Source organism: Lepidochelys kempii, chromosome 12, assembly GCF_965140265.1.
Source record: "Lepidochelys kempii isolate rLepKem1 chromosome 12, rLepKem1.hap2, whole genome shotgun sequence".
Classification (NCBI taxonomy): domain Eukaryota; kingdom Metazoa; phylum Chordata; order Testudines; family Cheloniidae; genus Lepidochelys; species Lepidochelys kempii.
The window spans coordinates 13696536-13712700 of NC_133267.1; the positions used below are offsets into that span (position 1 = coordinate 13696536).

The following is a 16165-nucleotide window of genomic DNA, read 5'->3' on the forward strand; positions in this document are numbered from 1 at the left end:
TCATTGGCCGGGAGAGGAGCCTCTACTAATCAACGGGCTCCTTGTGGGCAGGCGCAGTACACTTCGCCCTACGCAGCCGCCGGCGGCGGCGCTTCCGTGATCGATCCCGGCAAGCCGTGTCAAGCCCCGCCCCCTCCAACCCACAGCCAGGCAGCAAAAACTACCACTCCCAGCACGCACTGCGATGGCTCAGGCCCGTTGCTGCGGAGTGGGGGTGGGGTGGGGTGGGGAGGATGGCGGCGTCACGCGCCGCCTCTAGCAGGGGGCCCCTGGGGCCTTGCCGCAACCAGACGCCTTGCCAGCGCCCCCGGGTGCTGTGCCCTGAACTAGCGCCGCTTGGGGCCCGTGAGCGCGGCGGCCACGTGGCAGCGCCGCTGACGTTTAACCCGCCCCCAAACGGAGGGCAGGTCTCCCGCCGGCCACCCCCTGCGGCCCTCGGCGCAAGGCCCCGTGGAACCAAAGCGCGGGGTTTCCGTTTGCTGGATTTCAGGCGCGGTCCGTTGTGAGGGGAGGGCTCGCAGTCCTGTTTCGCCAGGAGAACAGGGACTCTGGCATCAGAACGGCTGGGTTTTACAGCGGTTCCCTCGGTGCCTTGCTCTGTCATCTTGGGCAAGTCACAGACGCCTTAATCTCATCCTTACCAGCAAGGAAAGGAATACTTACAGACAGTACCTTGCAGCGTTACACGAAGTTAAGGAGTGTTCACTGAACGCTGTGAGATTTACAGCTAGCACAGGGAGGCATTCAATTAGTTAAAAAAAACAATTTACAGAAAATTGACCCCCCCCCCCAAAAAAAAAAACAAAAACTTTTTTTCTAATGCCAAATGAAATAAGCCAGGGGAATTCAGTACCCCAAATAAGTTTTAGACTTTTATGAAGAATAGGTTCCACAATTATGGGCAGTAACTGTTAATGGTGTATGCAGTCTTTCGTTTCTGATTTCAGTTTGGCTGCTTGTTGATAGTGATCAAAAAAGTCATTACTCTTGGTCAGTCAACATGAAATGAATTGGTAGGTCTCCATTTTCAGAGGCTAAGTAGTCACATAAAGTAAATACCCTACTATTGGCTCTTTTCACCAAGACTAGACAGGGAAATTGAACAACCCTCTCAATGAAGTTTACTGAAAATCAGGGAAAGACCAGAACCTTTGAGACCTTTGCTATGAAAGGTGTTTTAGCTATGTCTGGTCTTGTACTAGTCAAGTTTCATGTCTAAATCACACATATTAAGAACCGCTGGGATGATTTTATACATAAAAGTGAAACTGAAAAGCAGTGAAGGGTGATTTGTGTAGTCCGAAACAATTTATCTTCCAAGAACTAGATTAGACATTTTTAGTCTAGTCTAAAAACGCTAGATGGCACCAGAGAATTAATCTAAACAACATGAAAGATTACATAGCAACTTTTGTTAACATTTACTGTGACTCAAACCTATAGTCCCTACTGTAGCAACATTTTCATTTAAGTCAATAGTATTTTAGAGCCAAAATCCCCCTGAAGTCAAGGAACAGAGTCCCGTTCATTTCAGTGGGAGTTGGATGAAGCCATGGGACTGGAAGACTGGGCTCTAAGATGCTAATTCTTAATAGACTAGTTGGGAGCACAAACTAAATTTACCTTAAAATATGACTAATGGGAAAAGAACATTGCCTTTTAAAATAGAATGGTAAGATTTTCATATGGACTTATATTCACATGACTAACGTGAAATTTTGTCCTTTCTAACTGAAATTTTCCATGCTTGATTTTAGTCTGGGATGATTCTCCTCCCTCCCCCCTGTTTGAGCAAGCTGATTTGGGGGGGGTGGGGAGCTTAAAACCTTCTCCTCTGATCACTCAAAATGGCTAAACCTTTTCCATTTAAGGTCCTGATCCTGCAGATCCTCAGATGATATTAATTGCCATAGTTCATTTGATTTCAGCTGAGCTATAGCAGCTTACACAAGTTGAAGATCAGGGTTCATGAGCAGTCCCACTGAAGTTAGTGGAATTATTATTCACAAAATGCATAATGTGAAACACATTAACAGTTCTTTCCAGGATTAAGGCCTAGATGTTCAGGATGAATAGATCCTCACTGAAAATTACCCAATAACTATTTACAAAAATAATAAAAACAAACCCGAGTTAGAAAGTTAAAAGCATTTTAAAATAGAGTCATATTCTCCCAGTGTGGGGGCAACCTTAAGTGAGGCAAAGTCTACATAGCTAGCTCTGTGCCAGCCAGAAAGATGTGTGCCAGGGGCAGCTGTTTTATGGCTTTTCTGTTAAGCTACATATACAATATTATTCTCAAGAAAAAAGCAATTATAAATATTTTACCACAATGTTTTACTGACTAATGATAAATATACTAACTGATCATTTCCACTGACAAGTCTCCCTTAAGAGGGACATTTAAGAGAAAATATTTAGACAGAAATCAAGATAACAAAAACAACATAAAAGGTCAATAAGCCATGGGTCAGAAATAAGGTTGTTATGTGGTGATGAAATATGCATATTTCCCTACCTTTCTGTGAGCCTGGGTTTTGTAAATGAGGTGATAACTACATTGTTCTCACTTAGCAACCATAACTATGTATTTTTAAATAAAGTTTTGTATTTTAAAATATACAGTATCTACCTTCTCTATAGATATTTCAAATTATGTATTGAAATCATGTTGCTCTTGGAAAAGCAAGTTAACATGCTAATATGCACAAAGCTCAGTTGTGCAAAACCAGATCAACACACAACTTTAAAATATTAGAATCATAGAATATCAGGGTTGGAAGGGATCCCAGAAGGTCATCTAGTCCAACCCCCTGCTCGAAGCAGGACCAATTCCCAGTTAAATCATCCCAGCCAGGGCTTTGTCAAGCCTGACCTTAAAAACCTCTAAGGAAGGAGATTCTACCACCTCCCTAGGTAACGCATTCCAGTGTTTCACCACCCTCTTAGTGAAAAAGTTTTTCCTAATATCCAATCTAAACCTCCCCCACTGCAACTTGAGACCATTACTCCTCGTTCTGTCATCTGCTACCATTGAGAACAGTCTAGAGCCATCCTCTTTGGAACCCCCTTTCAGGTAGTTGAAAGCAGCTATCAAATCCCCCCTCATTCTTCTCTTCTGCAGGCTAAACAATCCCAGCTCCCTCAGCCTCTCCTCATAAGTCATGTGTTCCAGTCCCCTAATCATTTTTGTTGCCCTTCGCTGGACTCTCTCCAATTTATCCACATCCTTCTTGTAGTGTGGGACCCAAAACTGGACACAGTACTCCAGATGAGGCCTCACCAATGTCGAATAGAGGGGAACGATCACGTCCCTCGATCTGCTCGCTATGCCCCTACTTATACATCCCAAAATGCCATTGGCCTTCTAGGAAAAACAAACCTCATTTAAAATTTTAATTGCTTAACTCAACTCATTGTGTCCCTCTAACTCACTTCTCAGTGCCATCTAAGGCCCTGTTTACACTAAATTTTCAGCTGCCAACACTACTGTACTGTTGCAACCCCCTAATGTAGACACTGCTTATGTCAATGGAGTTCTGGTCCATGATTAGGGCTCCTAGATGCTACTGCAATATAAATAATCATAGACTTTCCATCCCAGAAAGGGCCCTGGGAAAGATTGGGAATGACATTTCTTACAAGACCACTGGGTGGGTACAGGGAGCTTTGGGAGCTGATGGGGTTTTTACATGTATCACATTGTTCCTTGGTTTCACTTCCAGAAACAGCTTAACCTCTTTGAAAGCAATAGTTACAAATTGAATTTTTCCTCACAAAATGACATTTTAAAACTCAAAGCCATATGTGTCTAATACTGTAGAGCAACTAGTGCACCTAACCTCATTGGTGATTCTACCAGAAATTGTGTGGCAGAGAAGTAAGTCAGATAGCTCAAAAATCCTTCATACATGGCACTACTTTGTGATTCTATTTTATGGTAGCTTCTGCCAGGTTGGTGATCTAGTTGAGCAACTGCAGTGACCTAGCTATGTAAACCAAATGGGTTGCAATCTTGAGGGACAAGGTAACAATGTCAAAATCTTTGCACTGGCAGATGACCGAGCCCAATCTGTTCATGAGGGTAGCAATTTAGAATCAATTTAGGGGCAGATTTTGAAGTAATGGCTGCTACCTTGCCATCTACCTTGGAGACTAAGAAGTACTTCTCAAAGGAGACAGGATACTTATCAGTCATAGCTTGGTCCAGATTAGGCTAGTCCAAGTGTCAAGGTTCCTCCCCCACTCTGAACTCTAGGGTACAGATGTGGGGACCTGCATGAAAAACCTCCTAAGCTTATCTTTACCAGCTTAGGTCAAAACTTCCCCAAGGTACAAAATATTACACCCGTTGTCCTTGGACTGGCCGCTACCACCACCAAACTAATACTGGTTACTGGGGAAGAGCTGTTTGGACGCGTCCTTCCCCCCAAAATACTTCCCAAAACCATGCACCCCACTTCCTGGACAAGGTTTGGTAAAAAGCCTCACCAATTTGCCTAGGTGACTACAGACCCAGACCCTTGGATCTTAAGAACAATGAACAATCCTCCCAACACTTGCACCCCACTTTCCTGGGAAATGTTGGATAAAAAGCCTCACCAATTTGCATAGGTGACCACAGACCCAAACCCTTGGATCTGAGAACAATGAAAAAGCATTCAGTTTTTTACAAGAAGACTTTTAATAAAAAATAGAAGTAAATAGAAATAAAGAAATCCCCCCTGTAAAATCAGGATGGTAGATATCTTACAGGGTAATTAGATTCAAAAACATAGAGAACCCCTCTCGGCAAAACCTTAAGTTACAAAAAAGATACACAGACAGAAATAGTTATTCTATTCAGCACAATTCTTTTCTCAGCCATTTAAAGAAATCATAATCTAATACATACCTAGCTAGATTACTTACTAAAAGTTCTAAGACTCCATTCCTGGTCTATCCCCGGTAAAGACCAGCATATCGACAGACACAGACCCTTTGTTTCTCTCCCTCCTCCCAGCTTTTGAAAGTATCTTGTCTCCTCATTGGTCATTTTGGTCAGGTGCCAGCGAGGTTACCTTTAGCTTCTTAACCCTTTACAGGTGAGAGGAGCTTTCCCCTGGCCAGGAGGGATTTCAAAGGGGTTTACCCTTCCCTTTATATTTATGACACCAAGTCAACCAATTCTTGGAGAGATTTGTGCATGGGGAAAGTAGTGCATACCTAGGAATGTTTTGTCCCAAATATGATTCTTAGCATTTCCAATGTCGATTTGCGTCATCAAGGTAGCCCGTGCTTATTGCAGTATTGCCAACTCACAGTTTTATTGTGGGTCTTGCAATAGATGTTTTACTTAAAGCCTCAGCTCCCAGAGGTATTTCAGTTTTTTTTTTTTCTTTTTAAGCAGTAAGATACTAGCCCTTGTGTTTGCTGAGAAAAGCTTGAAAAAATGTGATCGGCATGCACCCTGAAGGCCAAAAAACAGAATGCAAATGCAAAACCTTTTAAAAAAAAATCACCATTTTTTTTTAAAGCCAATCATGACTTCTTGGGGCCTGACTCGTGATTTTTGAATATTTGGGCCTGGCAATACTATGACTGTAAGGGTTTGTGTGCGTTTGGGAAGAAGAGGAAATTCCTTACTTGAGTCTAGAAGATGTGTGTTGGGTAAAGTGGGAGGTAAACCAAAGTTATGTCTATACTTTAGGGCCATGTGCAGAGTACAGATGCTATATGCCCAGCTAGCAGTGTAGATTTGAGGCATGGCTTATGCGAGTAGATTAGAGCAGTGGTTTTCAAACTTTTTTTCTGGCGACACAGTTGAAGAAAATTTTTGATGCCTGTGACCCAGGGGAGCTGGGGATCAGGGGTTTGGGGTGTTGGAGGGGCTCAGGGCTGGGACAGAGGGTTAGTGTGCGGCTGGGAATGGGGCAGAGGGTTGGGGTACAGGGGTGAGGGCTTTGGGGTGGGGGTGCGGCCAGGGATGAGGGGTTTGGGGTGCAGGAAGGGGCTCCAGGTTTGGGGGGGCTTAGGGTTGGGGCAGGGGACTGGGGTATAGGCTTACCTCAGGCGGCTCCCGGTCAGCGGTGCAGCAGGGTGCTAAGGGAGGCTTCCTGCCTGTCCCAGCACCACGGACTGCGCTGTGCCCCGGAAGCGGCCAGCAGCAGGTCTGGCTCCTCGGTGGAGGCGTGCAAGCCCGCAGGCACCGTCGCCCCCCCCAGCTCCCATTGGCCAGAAACTGGCCAATGGGAGTGCAGAGCCAGTGCTCAGGGCGGGAGCAGTGCACAGAGCCCCATGCCCCCCCCCCCCGCAGGAGCTAGACCTGCTGCTGGCCGCTTCCAGAGCGCAGCGCGGTGTCAGAACAGGTAGGGAGTAGCCTGCCTTAGCTGGGCAGCACCGCCGGTGGGACTTTTAATGGCCCGGTCGGCAGTGCTGACCAGAGCCGCTGGGACCCAGTGCCTTACATTCCACGACCCACAGTCTGAAAACCACTGGATTAGAGAGTACCTAACATGTCAGAACACAATGGTACATACCCTACATCTCTCTCTACATGTCTAAGCAGTGCTTCCCACACCTACACTACTACTTTTTAGCAGTATAGTGTCCCGCTGCCTCTCCCCTGCCAGAGTCTTTCCTCACCACAGTAAAAGGCTCCCTCCATTGCAAAAGTGCAGAGCTGAGCTATAGCCACTCATTTTGTCCGAATAGACACAATTATGATCAAAGCAGCAGGAAACACCTAAGATGGCACAGCAGCAGTCACAGCTGAACTGCAAGACAGAGTCTGAGGAGAGGCTGCCACTGGCAGGAAGACATGGTAGAAGAGAGCCCCTATCTAACAGGACTCCCAACTGTTGGAAATAGAGTAGGTAACAGGATGTCATCTCCCACATCCCAGAGAAGAGTTGCAGAGGTTGCAGGAGGAACTGTCCCCCATCATCTTAGACTGAAGTGAGGAAAGAAACAGCCAAAATATCTCGTATACATAAAGGTGGCAGTAAAAGGGACGCCCAAAGCACCTCTTACCTGGGGCACTCACATGGGGTTTTGCACTCTTAGCACGTGCTCAGAGATGAGTTGGAGAGCAGGCAGGGAAGCAAGTTTTTTCTTTTACAGAGGAATCTCAGAATGACCCTTTCACCTGGACTTTGACTTATACTCTTTTCTGTTTCTCTTGGATTGTATTCCTTCCTTCTCTTTTTTATCCATCATCCTTCCACCTGAGGGAACTGGAAGAAGAAAAGCAGAGAGATGAGGCACGGGCTACCTGATTCCAAGACAATGACAGAAAGACACAAGGAGAGATTAGTCTCAATCTGCCTTATTTATTTAAATTAACTTTCTTCTGGATAGGTGGACATTCCATAGTCTCAGATTCATTTTAAGTCATGTAGGAGGAGGCTCTTGTACAGTGGTAATTTTGTTTTCCATTATCTTCTAAATTGTTTTAAAGTAGAGTCCACAATGTTGAATTTTATCCAAAATTAAAAATACAGAAATAACACAGCATTTCCAGGGAAGAGAAATTATTCAGAATGTAGACATCCATCTCCACATCCTCTTTCTTGGTCAGCCCACATCACCTCAACCAAACTCACCTTTGAGGAAAGTTCCCTTAATTGTTCACTTTTAACTCTTGATGGAAATACTCTTTTCTTCCCTGCAAGTGTATTTTAATTTTGTACATGCCTTCAAAACCAGTCATTTAAAGTTGTTCCACAGAGAGCAGATCCTCAGTTGGGGTAAACTGTCATAGCTCACTGACTTCAATCAGAACTATGACAATTTACCTCAGTTGAGGATTTGCCCCTGTGCTCTTGTTCATGTCATCAACATATTCAAGTACTTAACCAGATGTGTTTCATTACCTCAAATGGAGTAGGATTTTGTCTTTAGAGAGTACATCACCACCTTTGTTCATGCACTGAAACAGAATCCAGTGAAGGAACACAAAGTTATTAGGCCAGATTCTCTATTTCATTTGGTTCCTTTTACTCCACCTGAGTGGAAACCTCCCACACACATCCAGCAGGGGATACCTCCACATAGGAGTCTCCTCAGAAGGAATAGTGTTGACAGAGCCAATTCTCTACACCTCCCATCTGAACCAGCAACATGCAGTGAAGGGGGAGTGTGTCTAGAGCACAATGCGCTCTGGTAATCCCCAACTGATGTACCGTCCTTAGGCAACCAGTTACCTGTCTGCCTTTCCACCTACCCCTGGAATGCAGTGAAAGACGGATGCCATAAACAATCTGGCCCAATGTGTTTACTTGGTCTAATCTGAATTCTTTCCTTCTGACTCGAAAATCTTGTGCTAAACTCCAAGACTTTCCCCTGAAAAAAACCAAACAAACAAACAAATCACCTTTGCAAACCTCTCTGTTTTGTCCTTGTAATCCTTACATTTCCACTGAAGGCTTTTAGCATTAGAACATCTTTTAGTACTTAAAAGTAAGTGTGAATTACACCTGTAGCCATGTTTATTTGAAATATGGTCAGTACTTAATTGCAATATGCAAGTTCTGCTTCCTCAAGGAAAGTTTCATTGAAACTTACTTGTTTCAGAAGAAACATTTAATAATCAGAAATCATTTTATCTGTGGTGTCTCAATTTTACTAGAATTAGACTATTTGCATTTCAAACCTGTGGTTAAAGAAAATTATCAGGACTATTAAATTCTAGAATCAGAATGCAGACAATGCATTTTAATCAGCTACCACTCAATTCAGGAAATCAAAACTTTTTTATTGTCCTTTCCTCTGAGGTGGCTACAAAGAATGGCTCTCTGCTTACTAAAAATAACATTACCGTGTTAGTTAGCAAGTCAGAAAGCTATTTGCTGCAGTGTACCGTCATCTACATTAGGAATTATTTCACTGTAGCTACACAGATGCAACCTCTCCCCTCTCAAAGTACATGCATGGCACTGGTATATAAGTTGAAAACAGGGTAAATTGCAGTCATTCAAATCCCACTTTACACCAATGCAGATTCTCTACACTAATACTGGTATAGCTAAACAGTGCAAAAATTCCTACTGTGGACAAACCTTAATAATCTTTACAATGCAAAGTACGTATTATGCATTACATCCCAAAGTGCTGTATAAAATATCAGATATACAAGCCATACACAGATCATTTAATCTGCCTCTTAAATGCAGCCAATACTAAGGTGAAACATTTTTTTGACAGTGTAGTGGTGGTGTAATAATTTAGGGGAGGAAGTGAAGAATACCATATCCAGTTGAAATTGCAGCGAGAGTTTAGGTAGAATTAACATCTTGGGCTGGAATTTTCCCAAAACAGCAGATTTAAAATCTCATCTGGTATACCAACACTATGAGCCTTGGATGACCACTGATATTCATGACTTGTTAATCAGGTGCACTTAGCTTCCTGAGGTGCTAACTCCATGCTAGGATATTGCATCAGTACCAATTTACAAGACTGTCACTTCATCTGTACATATAGAGAGTGACCAGATGTCCAGATTTTATAGGGACAGTCCAGATATTTGGGGCATATTTTTTTTTTTTTACATGGGCTCCTATTACCCCCCCACCATCTGTCCTGATTTTTCACACTTGCGATCTGGTCACCCTACCTATACACTGCGTCTGGGAGCACGCTTCCCAGCTTGAATAGACACGAGCTATCTCCGCTCAAGCTAGCAGGCTAAAAATAGCTGTGTAGCAGCACAGGTGGCAGTTCAGGCTAGCCGCCTGAGTGCAAAACCACTCAGAACTTCTGGGTACATGCTTGGGCAACTAGCTCACGCCACTGTATGTGCTACTGCTACCCCTGACTACGCTGCTATTTTTAGTGCTCTAGATCAAGTAGAGCTAGCAGATGTCTGCCTGCTCAAGCTGGGAAGCATGGTCCTAGCTGCAGTGTAGAGGTACTCACTGAGTCACCAACACCACTGCCTACACCAGTGGTTCTCAAACTTTTGTACTGGTGACCCCTTTCACATAGCAAGCCTCTGAGTGTGACCCACCACTTATAAATTAAAAACACTTTTTAATATATTTAACACCATTATAAATGCGGGAGGCAAAGCGGGGTTTGGGGTGGAGGCTGACAGCTTGCAACCCCCCATGTAATAACCTCGCAATGCCCTGAGGGGTCCCGACCCCCAGTTTGAGAAGCCCTGGCCTACACAATCTGTATATTCTCTTTCAAGTACTGATCCTTCTACAGTTTAACTTGTGAGAGATCTGAAAGGATTACATCCAAAGATGGAACGGCTACAAATCATATATAATTTTCTTTATCAACTGCTTTGAAATGTATGACTGTTTCTTCTCAAATGAGCCCTTAGAAATAAAAACAAAGCTACTGGAGCTTCTGCAGGATCTCCAAATTTAAAATAGGACAATGACAGGTTAAGTAAATTAGGTATACATTCATCTGAAAAAGGAGTAACAGAGAGCACACTCAAGACCTAGAGATAGGATTCAGATGAGAATAGATAAGATGGATGCCACTGAACTAACAGTGAGCAGCAGACTGAAACAAGAAGGCGCAGACAACTAGGGAGCGTACAGGAAAAAAAATATTTATCCTGAGTGGCTTAAACTAAAGGGAGCAATGGGAGCTGCAGCTGCCAACGTAATCAAAAGATTTAGACAAGCACTTAAAAGGTAACAGGATACAAAAGCAAAACAGATTGATCAATTTAGATGGACATTATGGCTCTCCCAGTCACATCCACCTTCTGGCCTAATATTTTACTATAATACTAGAAATAAATGGCTTTAAAGCAAATCAAATTTTGGGCCTAAACCTTGACAGTCTCCTCTTTCCTAACAATAGCTATCCGGTGGCATATTGCAAAGACTGTGTGGCTATTAATGGTTTATTTTGTTTATAGGACCAGAGTTTTATTTTCAGTATAATTTGGCTGTTAGTTTTCCTTCAGATTTTCATAAAAATTAGAGATTAAGATTCATAAGGTTATCTAGTGCCTTTCCCTGGCTCTGCAGGGTGTGATATATCCTTCATGTTTTAAAATTACCTTATTTTGTGCAAAATAACCTGATTTTAAAAAAAAAAAATTGTTCTTGGTTCAGCAAGTTATCTTGTTATAATACTATCTCTGAACAACACTGATAGAATCAGCACAATACCCATATAAATGCTACAGGAAATAGGCTGAAATGGATTCACTCAGAAACAAGGGAAGAACACCAGTAAAGTTACTATTAACTAATTCACAGAATTTGTATGTAGTTAAATAACCTTGACTTGAATTCTTAACTTTGAATAACTTCAAGTTTTATATTTTGTAACACATCTTAAAATGTATTTTAACACCTTGGAATCTTACTAATAGCTTCACCTACACTGCTCACAGATATAAATTTAATCTGTATTCATGTTAAAAATTATTTTCATGTATCAAGGCTGACATCATGGGTAGTCAAAGAATATGTTTAATAAAAAATAATTAAACTTCCATTTCCTCTATAGAACATCATAGAAAGTAATTCAATAAATTACAAATGACTTTTTAAGACGCTTGTTGAACTACAGAAAGCAAATTCAGACTACACAGAACACAACTGGCAAATATTGCAAATGTCCAAAAGAAAAACTGGACTAAGACTTGTATCATGAAGCCTGAAACAAGGGATAGAAATACAAGGCAGTAACAGCTAAAGTTCTTTTAGTAACTACCAACACACACTTTATCATCACCTTGGATATCCTTTTAACTGCAACTTCAGTATTAGTGTAAATCTACTGAAGTTTCCTTACAACCCTTAACTTTATACAACCATATTTGCATATTGTTTAGCTGATAGTGGGACACATTTTTCCTCTTCCAATTGATAATGATTAAAAATAAATCCAATACATTATGTTCAAGTCTATATCAGCCTTAATTATTTTAAACTGCAATTGCCTTATTACATAGAAAGAGAATCACTAGAACGGTAAGCAAACTCACTTGACCATAATTAGGAAAATACTTTATTTAATAAATTTGATATAAATTATGTTTTAGCCACAAGATTTAGTATTTCTTTTGTGGGGCAAGGGTGTTGTTGAAATATTCCATCAGCAAACTAAGTTAATAACTGTGTTTGAAAAACTTTGGCTATTTCATAGATGCATCCTAGTTAAACAAAAGTGCTATATTACAAAGGGCAAAAATATTAAATATGCAATACATCCCTTCATGATGAAGAATTGCTACACCCTTCTCTTGGCAGGTTTTAATTTTCACTATTGCTAAGACACTGTATGAAAGGCCAAAAATCAGAATACTATTGTGGGAAAATACAGTAACCAGGACAATCCAAATGGGACTTGTATAATTGTGTAATTACATGTAATACTGCTTCTAATCATGGGGTTAATTATTTTGCACATAGAAACATATAATGTATTGGAAAAGTTCTTGGTAAAAAACAAAGTCTTGTTTACTATACAAGCGAGCAACAGAACTATATCAAAATATACAGTTTTTTTTTTTTCAAATTTATCCCTTTGAAAAGCTTTTTTCAATGATTTCTACTAGTACCTGTATCTATTCTCTCTGAGCACTTCCCTATCTTGGGCCACAAATGAGATAACTAAAGTCAATCGAAATCTCAGTTCAAACATGTAAGTGTGAATCTGGGCCTCTACCATGTCAGAGTAATAGCAGCTTCAGCAGAAAGAGGAATCATATCACACATCAAATATGAGACTGATTTTATACAGTAAAGGGTTCTAAGGATTTGGGTTTGAACAGATGTCTTATGCCCTCTTATTGTTGTTTACAGGAATAACTTATCTGTCTTTACTATTCAAAGTGCTTTTTTAAATTTTAAATTGGGCAACTCAGCATAATATATAAACTAAATCCTCAAGAATGATTTTGGGTAACATTTCGTCATAACGTTTAGTCATATTTAAACCTGTAGAGAAGTCTAAACTCAAAATGAGTTTAAACCATCAATATTCTTCTTTACCATTATTATGTGGTAATCCCGGGAGGCATTGTTACATAAAACACAAATAAAAATCAACACAAACAAAGCAAACAAACATTTTTTTACATGAAGTATGCAGTGTTGAAAGGTCTTTTCAGTGGCACTTCATGACAGTTTGCCTTTTCTGAGTTTTGGGGATACTATTCCTCAATCAGGACATCGTATTTCTGTGGTGGGAGCCCAAAACTTTGCAAGGTTTAAACTAAATAGGTCTCTGTGGTGCCAAAGTAGGATGAGATAGGAATATTTTGTGTCAACTTCCCTTTACTGTTATCAAAGAATGCGTTTGATCAGCAAAAACAGTCCTATCTCCTGCCAGATTAACATATCATAGAGGGTGTGTTTAAAAACAAAACAAAACCCGAAAACAAGTATAGAAACCAATGTAAACTTCCTAAACTAACTCAGCTGAGGTAACAGATAGCCAGTTTAACTGGCTGACTGGGAAACTTTTTTCCTCCTTTTAAACACACTTGTACCTGAATTGGAAACATCAGCAGTGCATCGCAACACTATAGCATTTTCATGTAATTAAAGCAATGGATGGTGATTTAGATTCTACAGCTTTCATGACATTCATTAGCTGCCCAAATTATTGCTGAGTTTTGATCTGTAAATTATAAGTGTCAAGGAGGCTGTAAAACTATATTCAAATTAAATCAATAATATGCCTAAAATATTCTGTGTTCACTGCAAATATATTAAATATACAGCTCTTACTGAGCATTATTTTCATAAAATAACCTCCCAAAATTATGCCATTTGTTGTAATTTTACACCATTGTGTATTGATAGTACATACAAGTTCAGAAACTTATGAACTTCAAGAAATATTACATGCAAAACATCTCTGAAAGCAGTTTGCACTTCTAAACAAATACTGAAAGTTGAGTCAATAAATCATTTGATGAGCTCAACACTGGGCTATTTACAATGAAATAATTAAAGAATAAATTCAAAATTAGTTCATAATTTAAGTACATAGTCTGGGGTCAGTCTTCATCACTAGAATCTGAATCTTCAGATGAAGACGATGTACTGTCAGATCCAGATGAAGCATCTGCTTTCTCTGAACCCTCATCTGTGCTGTTTTCATTATGAGAGCTTGGCTCTGTTCCCCCTTTGTCTTCCTGATCTCTAACCCTAGAATTTTTCTCCTTTTCCTCTGTAGGCTTGGCTGATCCTGTGTCATTGTTTTCAGCATTCTGTACATCAAAAATATTGGATTGGGACAATGCTGGGATATGAAGATTAAGGCCTGGAGTGAGAAGCATCCCTGGATAAAGTATATTGGACAAAAGTAATGGGTTAAGAGCTAAAGGGTTGGCAGCAGCAGAGGACGTAGAGGGAGAACTTGACACAGAGTCTTCACCACCATTATCTGCATGTTGGTTTTCTGTCCTTTCTTTCTTTACAACTGGCTCTTTTGAGTCATTTCCCTTTTTCTCCTCTGAAACAGATTCTGTTGACTTTGTTAGGAGTCCTCCCATACCCAGCAAGTTTGGTAATCCAGCCATTCCTGACAGTAGCATGGGAAACATGGCAGCCATATTCTTAGCTTCTCCTCCAGTAGTTAGTCCAGCAGGCATTCCCATTAATCCTGCTGTTACTTGAAGTGATTGCAAGTTCTGCAGGTTCTGTTGTAAGGCCTGAAGAGTAGATAGATCCACTCCTGGAAGTAATCCATTGGCTAGCAAAGGGTTGACCGAAACATTTGCTGCTGTTGCAGCTGCTGCTGCTGCAGCTGTTGCCTTGGCAATCTCACTTTTAGGCCGTCTCCCTCTCCTGCTTACTTCTTCTCGTACAACAGGCCCAGTGAGAATACGGTCAAACATACCTTCAGGAAGAAATCCCTGAAACAGATACATTCTATTTTAATATATGAAAATGAATGCCACTACAGGAAGATAAGGTTAAAGATATGTCGTTAAAATTAAATACTCAAGAATAGTTCCAAAAACTATTCTGTTTAACTAAATTTAGCACAGCAGTTTGATTAACCAGACAACTCCCTGAAAGTCTGTGACTGATCTGTGCTGCCACTTCCCAAAGGTACCTCATTCAAGCCTCAATCCTGCCATGAGCCCTGTAACCCTGAATAGTCCTCTGTACCCACGTTGATACCTACTACCTTTAATGGGGCTCTCCACAGGCCCAGAGGATCATCCTCACAGGGTTTATTGTAGGATTTGGCCTAAGCAATCTGAATTTAAGATTTAAAATCTAGTGTGGATTTAGGATCTTTCAACAGATTTTAGTGTAATTTCCAGACTCCAATAATTTATTTGATTTTTTTAAATGCCTAGTTACTGTGATTACACAGGTAACAGAGCTATCTAATATAACAGGAAAAATAATTGTGCATTTTAATGTGGAGCCATAATCTGTGAACATTTTAATGTTTATTAGTATCTATTTCATCCTATCAAATTTCATCCTTTCTTCACATTTCACACAAGCTACTAAAGACTGAAAGTCCAAATAAATTGAAATCGAAGACACTTAAAATCTTCTCTTGGGACCTAGAATGGTGTTCTGCCATCTATGTAAGTCCTATCTAATGGCAAAGATAGGACTCTAATTGTGCTCTGGTGTTCTTTTTGAAGTGCAGTTTTGCCTTGAAAACTGACTATAAAAATGGCACCACAGGATTCAATGATTGTAAAATATGAAGTTTGCTCAGTATACAAGATCCCCTAATTTTAAAAAAATTGTCAGCCCTCATTCAACCAAGGATTTGAAAATCAAGCTCTATTCTTTCTGCTTTCAGGATCACCATTACAAAAATCTACAGGGCAAATTCTATTCTCTCTTATATTGTGGTAATCATTGTCACCAGTTCTGCTCCCGGTTACTGCTGTGATACTTCATTACCCTAAATGGAGGTGCCTGGGTATAAAAGAGGGTAGAACCTAGTCCTGCAATTGGAACTTTACAATTCTGTTGGCATATTAACCAGAATAGAATCTAGCTCATTGTTAGCTGTACTGGCGCTGTTATAACAATAAGAAAAAAAAATAGTAAAAATTACGTTGTCAATAAAGCAAGTGCTCAGAACTTTCAATAAATGTAAGGATGAGGTAAGTAAGAAAATACCATTTTTAAATACCGTAGTACTTATGATTAACTGCAAAAACCTAAAATGTTGTTAAATAAATAAAAACCTGCAATCCTCCGCCTGAGGCTGACTG

At 40.6% G+C, this 16165-nt stretch overlaps 1 protein-coding gene across 14 annotated transcripts in view; it reads right to left on the reverse strand.

Moving 5' to 3' along the window:
- Nucleotides 1-8765: 8765 nt before the first annotated feature.
- Nucleotides 8766-16165, reverse strand: part of CHD9 (chromodomain helicase DNA binding protein 9) — a 188781-nt gene continuing 181381 nt past the window's right edge. For all 14 annotated transcript variants that reach the window (XM_073307627.1, XM_073307626.1, XM_073307620.1 and 11 more), the window contains one exon: nucleotides 8766-14827. In XM_073307627.1, the coding sequence (XP_073163728.1) occupies nucleotides 13967-14827 (861 nt within the window). In that variant the 3' untranslated portion in view covers nucleotides 8766-13966. The remainder of the gene's footprint in view (nucleotides 14828-16165) is intronic.